The 12,548-nt window shown below is 54.3% G+C and overlaps 1 protein-coding gene across 1 annotated transcript in view; it reads left to right on the forward strand.

The window, feature by feature from the left end:
- LOC134945821 (ADP-ribosylhydrolase ARH1-like) overlaps nt 1–12,548 on the forward strand; it is a 22,125-nt gene continuing 9,577 nt past the window's right edge. The window contains exons 1-5 of the mRNA XM_063935335.1: nt 1–427; nt 7,389–7,612; nt 7,894–7,992; nt 8,238–8,343; nt 8,640–8,719. Of these exons, the coding sequence (XP_063791405.1) occupies nt 357–427; nt 7,389–7,612; nt 7,894–7,992; nt 8,238–8,343; nt 8,640–8,719 (580 nt within the window). The 5' untranslated portion in view covers nt 1–356. The remainder of the gene's footprint in view (nt 428–7,388; nt 7,613–7,893; nt 7,993–8,237; nt 8,344–8,639; nt 8,720–12,548) is intronic.

Genomic DNA, 12,548 nt, shown 5'->3' on the forward strand with positions numbered 1-12,548 from the left:
ATATAGGGGGAACATACAGCGGGCTGCGCTGACATATAGGGGGAACAGAGAGGAGGCTGCACTTATATAGGGGGATCAGAGAGAGGCTGCACTGATATAGGGGGATCAGAGAGGAGGCTGCACTGACATATAAGGGGAACAGAGAGGAGGCTGCACTTATATAGGGGGAACAGAGAGGAGGCTGCACTTATATAGGGGGAACACAGAGGAGGCTGCACTTATGTAGAAGGGGCAGAAGAAGCACATGACTGAGGAGTCACACAGTACAGAGGCTATAAAGGGAGAGGGGAAGTTGGAGGGAGGGACATAACTGTGCTCTGGGATAATTATATATCACACAGGCCCTGCTGCTCTGCATGTTAGGTGGAGACTGTTGCACTTCTCTTCAATCCAAACTTCCTGACTGCAGACTCATCATGGACAGCAAGTAAGAGACTGTAATTCCCACAATATTGCCCTATGGCAATAAAACTCCTGCGGTGCCTCCCACTGCATTACCCTGTGATGCTGTAACTCCTGCGGTGCCTCCACTGCATTACCCTGTGATGCCTTAACACCTGCGGTGCCTCCCACTGCATTGCCCTGTAATGCTGTAACTCCTGCGGTGCCTCCCACTGCATTGCCCTGTGATGCTGTAACTCCTGCGGTGCCTCCCACTGCATTGCCCTGTGATGATGTAACTCCTGCGGTGCCTCCCACTGCATTGCCCTGTGATGCTGTTACTCCTGCGGTGCCTCCCACTGCATTGCCCTGTGATGCTGTAACTCCTGCGGTGCGTCCCACTGCATTGCCCTGTGATGCTGTAACTCCTGCGGTGCGTCCCACTGCATTGCCCTGTGATGCTGTAACTCCTGCGGTGCGTCCCACTGCATTGCCCTGTGATGCTGTAACTCCTGCGGTGCCTCCCACTGCATTGCCCTGTGATGATGTAACTCCTGCGGTGCCTCCCACTGCATTGCCCTGTGATGCTGTTACTCCTGCGGTGCCTCCCACTGCATTGCCCTGTGATGCTGTAACTCCTGCGGTGCGTCCCACTGCATTGACCTGTGATGCTGTAACTCCTGCGGTGCCTCCCACTGCATTACCCTGTGATGCTGTAACTCCTGCGGTGCCTCCCACTGCATTGCCCTGTGATGCTGTAACTCCTGCGGTGCGTCCCACTGCATTGCCCTGTGATGCTGTAACTCCTGCGGTGCCTCCCACTGCATTGCCCTGTGATGCTGTAACTCCTGCGGTGCCTCCCACTGCATTACCCTGTGATGCTGTAACTCCTGCGGTGCCTCCCACTGCATTGCCCTGTGATGATGTAACTCCTGCGGTGCCTCCCACTGCATTGCCCTGTGATGCTGTAACTCCTGCGGTGCGTCCCACTGCATTGCCCTGTGATGCTGTAACTCCTGCGGTGCCTCCCACTGCATTACCCTGTGATGCTGTAACTCCTGCGGTGCCTCCCACTGCATTGCCCTGTGATGCTGTAACTCCTGCGGTGCCTCCCACTGCATTGCCCTGTGATGCTGTAACTCCTGCGGTGCCTCCCACTGCATTACCCTGTGATGCTGTAACTCCTGCGGTGCCTCCCACTGCATTGCCCTGGGATGCTGTAACTCCTGCGGTGCCTCCCACTGCATTGCCCTGTGATGCTGTAACTCCTGCGGTGCCTCCCACTGCATTGCCCTGTGATGCTGTAACTCCTGCGGTGCCTCCCACTGCATTGCCCTGTGATGCTGTAACTCCTGCGGTGCCTCCCACTGCATTACCCTGTGATGCTGTAACTCCTGCGGTGCCTCCCACTGCATTGCCCTGTGATGCTGTAACTCCTGCGGTGCCTCCCACTGCATTGCCCTGTGATGCTGTAACTCCTGCGGTGCCTCCCACTGCATTGCCCTGTGATGCTGTAACTCCTGCGGTGCCTCCCACTGCATTGCCCTGTGATGCTGTAACTCCTGCGGTGCCTCCCACTGCATTGCCCTGTGATGCTGTAACTCCTGCGGTGCCTCCCACTGCATTGCCCTGTGATGCTGTAACTCCTGCGGTGCCTCCCACTGCATTGCCCTGTGATGCTGTAACTCCTGCGGTGCCTCCCACTGCATTGCCCTGTGATGCTGTAACTCCTGCGGTGCCTCCCACTGCATTACCCTGTGATGCTGTAACTCCTGCGGTGCCTCCCACTGCATTGCCCTGTGATGCCGTAACTCCTGCGGTGCCTCCCACTGCATTGCCCTGTGATGCCGTAACTCCTGCGGTGCCTCCCACTGCATTGCCCTGTGATGCCGTAACTCCTGCGGTGCCTCCCACTGCATTGCCCTGTGATGCCGTAACTCCTGCGGTGCCTCCCACTGCATTGCCCTGTGATGCCGTAACTCCTGCGGTGCCTCCCACTGCATTGCCCTGTGATGCTGTAACTCCTGCGGTGCCTCCCACTGCATTGCCCTGTGATGCTGTAACTCCTGCGGTGCCTCCCACTGCATTGCCCTGTGATGCTGTAACTCCTGCGGTGCCTCCCACTGCATTGCCCTGTGATGCTGTAACTCCTGCGGTGCCTCCCACTGCATTGCCCTGTGATGCTGTAACTCCTGCGGTGCCTCCCACTGCATTGCCCTGTGATGCTGTAACTCCTGCGGTGCCTCCCACTGCATTGCCCTGTGATGCTGTACCTCCTGCGGTGCCTCCCACTGCATTGCCCTGTGATGCTGTAACTCCTGTGGTGCCTCCCACTGCATTACCCTGTGATGCTGTAACTCCTGCGGTGCCTCCCACTGCATTGCCCTGTGATGCTGTAACTCCTGCGGTGCCTCCCACTGCATTGCCCTGTGATGCTGTAACTCCTGCGGTGCCTCCCACTGCATTGCCCTGTGATGCTGTAACTCCTGCGGTGCCTCCCACTGCATTGCCCTGTGATGCTGTAACTCCTGCGGTGCCTCCCACTGCATTGCCCTGTGATGCTGTAACTCCTGCGGTGCCTCCCACTGCATTGCCCTGTGATGATGTAACTCCTGCGGTGCCTCCCACTGCATTGCCCTGGGATGCTGTAACTTCTGCGATGCGTCCCACTGCATTACCCTGTGATGCTGTAACTCCTGCGGTGCCTCCCACTGCATTACTCTGTGATGCCGTAACTCCTGTGGTGCCTCCCACTGCATTACCCTGTGATGCCGTAACTCCTGCGGTGCCTCCCACTGCATTACCCTGTGATGCCGTAACTCCTGCGGTGCCTCCCACTGCATTGCCCTGTGATGCTGTAACTCCTGCGGTGCGTCCCACTGCATTGCCCTGTGATGCTGTAACTCCTGTGGTGCCTCCCACTGAATTACCCTGTGATGCTGTAACTCCTGTGGTGCCTCCCACTGAATTACCCTGTGATGCTGTAACTCCTGCGGTGCCTCCCACTGCATTACCCTGTGATGCTGTAACTCCTGCGGTGCCTCCCACTGCATTGCCCTGTGATGATGTAACTCCTGCGGTGCCTCCCACTGCATTGCCCTGTGATGCTGTAACTCCTTCGGTGCCTCCCACTGCATTGCCCTGTGATGCTGTAACTCCTGCGGTGCCTCCCACTGCATTGCCCTGTGATGCTGTAACTCCTGTGGTGCCTCCCACTGCATTACTCTGTGATGCCGTAACTCCTGTGGTGCCTCCCACTGCATTACCCTGTGATGCCGTAACTCCTGTGGTGCCTCCCACTGCATTACCCTGTGATGCTGTAACTCCTGCGGTGCCTCCCACTGCATTGCCCTGTGATGCTGTAACTCCTGAGGTGCGTCCCACTGCATTGCCCTGTGATGCTGTAACTCCTGCGGTGCGTCCCACTGCATTGCCCTGTGATGCTGTAACTCCTGCGGTGCCTCCCACTGCATTACCCTGTGATGCTGTAACTCCTGCGGTGCCTCCCACTGCATTGCCCTGTGATGATGTAACTCCTGCGGTGCCTCCCACTGCATTGCCCTGTGATGCTGTAACTCCTTCGGTGCCTCCCACTGCATTGCCCTGTGATGCTGTAACTCCTGCGGTGCGTCCCACTGCATTGCCCTGTGATGCTGTAACTCCTGCGGTGCCTCCCACTGCATTACCCTGTGATGCTGTAACTCCTGCGGTGCCTCCCACTGCATTGCCCTGGGATGCTGTAACTCCTGTGGTGCCTCCCACTGCATTACCCTGTGATGCTGTAACTCCTGCGGTGCCTCCCACTGCATTGCCCTGTGATGATGTAACTCCTGCGGTGCCTCCCACTGCATTGCCCTGTGATGCTGTAACTCCTGCGGTGCCTCCCACTGCATTGCCCTGTGATGCTGTAACTCCTGCGGTGCCTCCCACTGCATTGCCCTGTGATGATGTAACTCCTGCGGTGCCTCCCACTGCATTGCCCTGTGATGCTGTTACTCCTGCGGTGCCTCCCACTGCATTGCCCTGTGATGCTGTAACTCCTGCGGTGCGTCCCACTGCATTGCCCTGTAATGCTGTAACTCCTGCGGTGCGTCCCACTGCATTGCCCTGTGATGCTGTAACTCCTGCGGTGCCTCCCACTGCATTGCCCTGTGATGATGTAACTCCTGCGGTGCCTCCGACTGCATTGCCCTGTGATGCTGTTACTCCTGCGGTGCCTCCCACTGCATTGCCCTGTGATGCTGTTACTCCTGCGGTGCCTCCCACTGCATTGCCCTGTGATGCTGTAACTCCTGCGGTGCGTCCCACTGCATTGCCCTGTGATGCTGTAACTCCTGCGGTGCCTCCCACTGCATTACCCTGTGATGCTGTAACTCCTGCGGTGCCTCCCACTGCATTGCCCTGTGATGCTGTAACTCCTGCGGTGCGTCCCACTGCATTGCCCTGTGATGCTGTAACTCCTGCGGTGCCTCCCACTGCATTGCCCTGTGATGCTGTAACTCCTGCGGTGCCTTCCACTGCATTGCCCTGTGATGCTGTAACTCCTGCGGTGCCTCCCACTGCATTGCCCTGTGATGATGTAACTCCTGCGGTGCCTCCCACTGCATTGCCCTGTGATGCTGTAACTCCTGCGGTGCGTCCCACTGCATTGCCCTGTGATGCTGTAACTCCTGCGGTGCCTCCCACTGCATTACCCTGTGATGCTGTAACTCCTGCGGTGCCTCCCACTGCATTGCCCTGTGATGCTGTAACTCCTGCGGTGCCTCCCACTGCATTGCCCTGTGATGCTGTAACTCCTGCGGTGCCTCCCACTGCATTGCCCTGTGATGCTGTAACTCCTGCGGTGCCTCCCACTGCATTACCCTGTGATGCTGTAACTCCTGCGGTGCCTCCCACTGCATTGCCCTGTGATGCTGTAACTCCTGTGGTGCCTCCCACTGCATTGCCCTGTGATGCTGTAACTCCTGCGGTGCCTCCCACTGCATTACCCTGTGATGCTGTAACTCCTGCGGTGCCTCCCACTGCATTGCCCTGTGATGCTGTAACTCCTGCGGTGCCTCCCACTGCATTGCCCTGGGATGCTGTAACTCCTGCGGTGCCTCCCACTGCATTGCCCTGTGATGCTGTAACTCCTGCGGTGCCTCCCACTGCATTGCCCTGGGATGCTGTAACTCCTGTGGTGCCTCCCACTGCATTGCCCTGTGATGCTGTAACTCCTGCGGTGCCTCCCACTGCATTGCCCTGTGATGCTGTAACTCCTGCGGTGCCTCCCACTGCATTGCCCTGTGATGCTGTAACTCCTGCGGTGCCTCCCACTGCATTACCCTGTGATGCTGTAACTCCTGCGGTGCCTCCCACTGCATTGCCCTGTGATGCTGTAACTCCTGCGGTGCCTCCCACTGCATTGCCCTGTGATGCTGTAACTCCTGCGGTGCCTCCCACTGCATTGCCCTGTGATGCTGTAACTCCTGCGGTGCCTCCCACTGCATTGCCCTGTGATGCTGTAACTCCTGCGGTGCCTCCCACTGCATTGCCCTGTGATGCTGTAACTCCTGCGGTGCCTCCCACTGCATTACCCTGTGATGCTGTAACTCCTGCGGTGCCTCCCACTGCATTGCCCTGTGATGATGTAACTCCTGCGGTGCCTCCCACTGCATTGCCCTGTGATGCTGTAACTCCTGCGGTGCCTCCCACTGCATTGCCCTGTGATGCTGTAACTCCTGCGGTGCGTCCCACTGCATTGCCCTGTGATGCTGTAACTCCTGCGGTGCGTCCCACTGCATTACCCTGTGATGCTGTAACTCCTGCGGTGCCTCCCACTGCATTGCCCTGTGATGCCGTAACTCCTGCGGTGCCTCCCACTGCATTGCCCTGTGATGCTGTAACTCCTGCGGTGCCTCCCACTGCATTGCCCTGTGATGCTGTAACTCCTGCGGTGCCTCCCACTGCATTGCCCTGTGATGCTGTAACTCCTGCGGTGCGTCCCACTGCATTGCCCTGTGATGCCGTAACTCCTGCGGTGCCTCACACTGCATTGCCCTGTGATGCCGTAACTCCTGCGGTGCCTCCCACTGCATTGCCCTGTGATGCCGTAACTCCTGCGGTGCCTCCCACTGCATTGCCCTGTGATGCTGTAACTCCTGCGGTGCCTCCCACTGCATTGCCCTGTGATGCTGTAACTCCTGCGGTGCCTCCCACTGCATTGCCCTGGGATGCTGTAACTCCTGCGATGCGTCCCACTGCATTACCCTGTGATGCCGTAACTCCTGTGGTGCCTCCCACTGCATTACCCTGTGATGCCGTAACTCCTGTGGTGCCTCCCACTGCATTACCCTGTGATGCCGTAACTCCTGCGGTGCCTCCCACTGCATTACCCTGTGATGCCGTAACTCCTGCTGTGCCTCCCACTGCATTGCCCTGTGATGCTGTAACTCCTGCGGTGCCTCCCACTGCATTGCCCTGTGATGCTGTAACTCCTGCTGTGCCTCCCACTGCATTACCCTGTGATGCCGTAACTCCTACTGTGCCTCCCACTGCATTGCCCTGTCACCCTAAAATTCATGCGGTGCCTCCCATTACATTGCCCTTCGATATACAATTTGAGCTATGGCCAAGCGAGGGGATGACGTTGGCACATTTACATTGTACACCTTCTAATGTCATTTTGTGCACTGACAAAGTTGGTTTCTGAAGTCATACTCTAAATATTAGACTAATTGTCACAGAATAAATGAGAGAAAGTTACAATTACTGTGAAACATGCCCATATCAGCTACAGCAGGACATGCTGGGACTAAGCTGGTTCTATGGCACGTCAGCATCTCTATTCACCGTTGTCCATGCCATCATTCTGACCAGACACGGTAACTTCCAATGCCCATATAATGTACAGCTGGGAATGCATTGTCCCATATATTATATAAGATCTACTTTATCTAAATGCTACTTGTCTTGCTCAGAAGTGAGCACAAGTCCAGCCAATACCCTCGATCTCTTCTTTATCTCAGCGTTCCCTCCTGCGACCTGTACGTGTCCGCAATGCTGCTGAGTGCTGCCGGAGATGCTTTGGGCTACAGGAATCAGCTCTGGGAATACTGCAAATCCGGGCCACAGATTCACAGAGAGCTGGAGGAACTGGGGGGTCTCCAGAACATCACAGCATCCCTGCCGGACTGGCCGGTCAGTGATGACACGGTGCTGCACCTTGCAACAGGCGAGAGTCTGGCAACAGGTGGGTGATGGGTAACCTGCTGCAGTCTGTGATATAGGGTACAGTGATGTAAGAGCAGCCTACACCCTGGGACGTCTGCTTAAGTTTAGTAAGTTATGTAACTAATGGCCTGTATGAAATGCGTCAGCGTTAGTCTGGATTTGGCCATTTTTGGGTATCCCAAGTCCATTCACAAACCAAAGGTTTTTAGGTTTGTTAAGAGAATCATATTCTGTTAAGTATAGAGGGAAAATGCCAACAAATGTTAAAATCCGTGTCTCCTGTCCCATCGCTCGGTGAAGGGAAGCTGAATGAGGATCTGTATCATGAGCTGGCGAGCAAATACGTGACCGCCATGTCTGACATGGAAGGGAGAAAACCTGGGCCCACGAGCATTCTGGGTAAGTGCACGTCCAAACTTGTAATCCAATACTATGGGTGTTGAACAAAGTGTCAGAATTTTCTTGATTCCATACATAATACATCAGGGAGCGGCCTGGAACTTCTGTATATGCAGATACAGACGGACCAAGTCTCGCTCTGCATGTGTACTGAGAAACGGTACATATTCCATTTATATTACTGCTGGGTATTGGGTACCCATCTCCTCATGTATCACTCAGTAACCCCCCACTCTCCTATTTAGGAACCTCACAGCTGCGTCCTGGGGAGCCTGGTGGGTACAAGATCCCCTTTAACCCCTCAGCGACCGGCTGCGGAGCAGCAATGCGGGCCATGTGTATAGGGCTGAGGTGAGGTACTTGCCATTTGTTTCAGCAATTGTTGCTTGCTTTCTTATATACCAGTTATTTTACTTCTATATGACCCCCCCACAAAGTTGTACTTTGTTGAAAAGGGTGCCCCAGTAGTGTCACTAGCTACTAGTGAACCGATTATTATAGTCAAGAGACAAAATGGCTGCCTCTGCTGTGTGGAAGTGAACTCTATAGTCGTTCTAGGACACATTAAGCACTGGCGTTATGTTTGGTGTGATGGAGCTCTCTCTCCGGGCTTCCCCAGTGTTGAGATGTGCTCTCTCTCTCTGCAGGTTCCCCCGGCCGTCGGAGCTGTCTCTCCTGGTCGCTGTCAGTGTGGAGAGCGGGAAAATGACTCACAACCATCCCACAGGTTAGTGTCTCATTCAGGGCCGGCGCGATATGGTAAGCATCGCCTCTAATCCGTTCTGACTGAAAATCATGTCATGTTTGCACTATTTCCTGTATAGTTGACCTATAGGAATCAATGAATGGTTATGAGCGCATTATAAAATAAAAAAGAATTTACTCACCGGTAATTCTATTTCTCGTAGTCCGTAGTGGATGCTGGGGACTCCGTAAGGACCATAGGGAATAGACGGGCTCCGCAGGAGACTGGGCACTCTAAAGAAAGATTTAGGACTATCTGGTGTGCACTGGCTCCTCCCCCTATGACCCTCCTCCAAGCCTCAGTTAGGAACTGTGCCCGGAAGAGCTGACACAATAAGGAAGGATTTTGAATCCCGGGTAAGACTCATACCAGCCACACCAATCACACCATATAACTCGTGATAGGAACCCCGGTTAACAGTACGATAACAATGGAACCTCTGAACAGATGGCTCGCAATAACAACCCGATTTTTTGTAACAATAACTATTTACAAGTATTGCAGACAATCCGCACTTGGGATGGGTGCCCAGCATCCACTACGGACTACGAGAAATAGAATTACCGGTGAGTAAATTCTCATTTTCTCTGACGTCCTAGTGGATGCTGGGGACTCCGTAAGGACCATGGGGATTATACCAAAGCTCCCAAACGGGCGGGAGAGTGCGGATGACTCTGCAGCACCGAATGAGAGAACTCCAGGTCCTCCTCAGCCAGGGTATCAAATTTGTAGAATTTTGCAAACGTATTTGCCCCTGACCAAGTAGCCGCTCGGCAAAGTTGTAAAGCCGAGACCCCTCGGGCAGCCGCCCAAGATGAGCCCACCTTCTTTGTGGAATGGGCTTTTACTGATTTAGGCTGCGGTAATCCCACCGCAGAATGCGCCAGCTGAATAGTGCTACAAATCCAGCGCGCGATAGATTGCTTAGAAGCAGGAGCACCCAGCTTGTTGGGTGCATACAGGATAAACAGCGAGTCAGTTTTCCAGACTCCAGCCGTCCTGGAAACATACATTTTCAGGGCCCTGACTACGTCCAGTAACTTGGAATCCTCCAAGTCCCTAGTAGCCGCAGGCACCACAATAGGTTGGTTCAAGTGAAAAGTTGAGACCACCTTCGGGAGAAACTGAGGACGAGTCCTCAACTCTGCCCTATCCATCTGGAAAATCAGATAAGGACTTTTACAAGACAAAGCCGCCAATTCTGATACCCGCCTGGCCGAAGCCAGGGCCAACAACATGACCACTTTCCACGTGAGATATTTCAAATTCACAGTCTTAAGTGGCTCGAACCAATGTGATTTCAGGAATTCCAAAACCACATTTAGATCCCAAGGTGCCACTGGGGGCACAAAAGAAGGCTGAATATGCAGAACTCCTTTGACAAAAGTCTGAACTTCAGGCAGGGAAGCCAGTACTTTCTGGAAGAAAATCGACAGAGCCGAAATCTGGACCTTAATGGACCCCAATTTGAGGCCCCACGTCACTCCTGCTTGCAGGAAATGTAGGAATCGACCCAGCTGAAATTCCTCCGTCGGGGCCTTCTTGGCCTCACACCACGCAACATATTTTCGCAAAAGCGGTGATAATGTTTTGCGGTGACATCCTTCCTGGCTTTGATCAGGGTAGGGATGACTTCCTCCGGAATGCCCTTTTCCTTTAGGATCCGGTGTTCAACCGCCATGCCGTCAAACGTAGCCGCGGTAAGTCTTGGAACAGACAGGGTCCCTGCTGCAGCAGGTCTTGTCTGAGCGGCAGAGGCCAAGGGTCCTCTGCAAGCATCTCTTGAAGTTCCGGGTACCAAGCTCTTCTTGGCCAATCCGGAACCACGAGTATAGTTTTCACTCCTCGCTTTCTTATTATTCTCAGTACCTTGGGAATGAGAGGCAGAGGAGGAAACACATAAACCGACTGGTACACCCACGGTGTCACTAGAGTGTCCACAGCGATTGCCTGAGGGTCCCTTGACCTGGCGCAATATCTTTTCAACTTTTTGTTGAGGCGGGACGCCATCATGTCCACCTGTGGTCATTCCCAACGGTTTACCAGCATTTGGAAAACTTCTGGATGAAGTCCCCATTCTCCCGGGTGGAGGTCGCCCATCGGAGAATCCTTGTGGCTTCTGCCATCGCCATCCTGCTTCTTGTGCCGCCCTGTCTGTTTACATGGGCGACCGCCGTGATGTTGTCTGATTGGATCAGTACCGGCTGGTTCTGAAGCAGGGGCTTTGCTTGGCTTAGGGCATTGTAAATGGCCCTTAGCTCCAGAATATTTATGCGAAATCTCCTGATTTGACCACAGTCCTTGGAAATTTCTTCCCTGTGTGACTGCACCCCAGCCCCGAAGGCTGGCATCCGTGGTCACCAGGACCCAGTCCTGTATTCCGAATCTGCGGCCCTCTAGTAGATGAGCCCTCTGCAGCCACCACAGGTGCGACACCCTGGTTCTTGCCGACAGGGTTATCCGCTGTTGCATCTGGAGATGGGACCCGGACCATTTGTCCAACAGGTCCCACTGGAACGTCCTTGCGTGGAACCTTCCGAATGGAATTTGCTTCGTACGAAGCTACCATTTTTCCCAGGACTCGTGTGCATTGATGTACCGACACCTGTCCTGGTTTTAGGATGTCTCTGACTAGTGATGACAACTCCTCGGCTTTTTCCACTGGAAGAAACACTCTTTTCTGGTCTGTGTCCAGAATCATTCCCAGGAACAGAAGACGTGTCGTCGGGACCAGCTGTGACTTTGGAATATTGAGAATCCAGCCGTGCTGTTGTAGCACTTCCCGAGAAAGTGCCACCCCCACTACCAACTGTTCTTTGGACCTCGCCTTTATCAGGGGATCGTCCAAGTATGGGATAATTAAAACTCCCTTCTTGCGAAGGAGTATCATCATTTCGGCCATTACCTTGGTAAAGACCCTCGGTGCCGTGGATAACTCCAACGGCAGCGTCTGGAACTGATAGTGACAGTCCTGTACCACAAATCTGAGGTACTCCTGGTTCGGAGGGTAAATAGGGACATGCAGGTACACATCCTTGATGTCCTGGGAGACCATGTAATCCCCCTCGTCCAGGCTCGCAATAACCGCCCTGAGCGATTCCATCTTGAACTTGAACCTTTTGATATAAGTGTTCAAGGCTTTTAAATTTAAGATGGGTCTCAACGAACCGTCCGGTTTCGGTACCACAAACATTGTGGAATAGTAACCCTTTCCCTGTTGAAGGAGGGGTACCTTGACAATCACTTGCTGTGAATATAGTTTTTGAATAGCCACCAACACTGCCTCCCTGGCAGAGGGAGTTGCCGGTAAGGCAGATTTTACGAAACGGCGGGGGGGGGGGGGGGAGACGTCTCGAATTCCAGCCTGTACCCCTGAGATACTACTTGAAGGACCCAGGGATCCACCTGTGAGAGAGCCCACTGTGCGCTGAAATTCCTGAGACGGGCCCCCACCGTACCCGGGTCCGCCTGAGCAGCCCAAGCGTCATGCTGTGGACTTACCGGACGCAGGGGAGGACTTCTGCTCTTGGGAACTAGCTGTGTGCTGCAGCTTTGTCCCTCTACCTTTGCCTCTCGGCAGAAAGGATGAGCCTCTAGCCCTCTTGCTTTTCTGGGGCTGAAAGGACTGTACCTGATAATACAGTGCTTTCTTTTGTTGTGGGGTAGCCTGTGGCAAAAAGTCGATTTCCCAGCAGTAGCTGTGGAAACGAGGTCTAAAAGACCATCCCCAAACAGTTCCACCCCTTTATAGGGCAAAACTTCCATGTGCCGATTCGAGTCGGCATCGCCTGACCATTGCCAAGTCCAAACC

Source organism: Pseudophryne corroboree, chromosome 7, assembly GCF_028390025.1.
Source record: "Pseudophryne corroboree isolate aPseCor3 chromosome 7, aPseCor3.hap2, whole genome shotgun sequence".
NCBI classification, from domain to species: Eukaryota; Metazoa; Chordata; class Amphibia; order Anura; family Myobatrachidae; genus Pseudophryne; species Pseudophryne corroboree.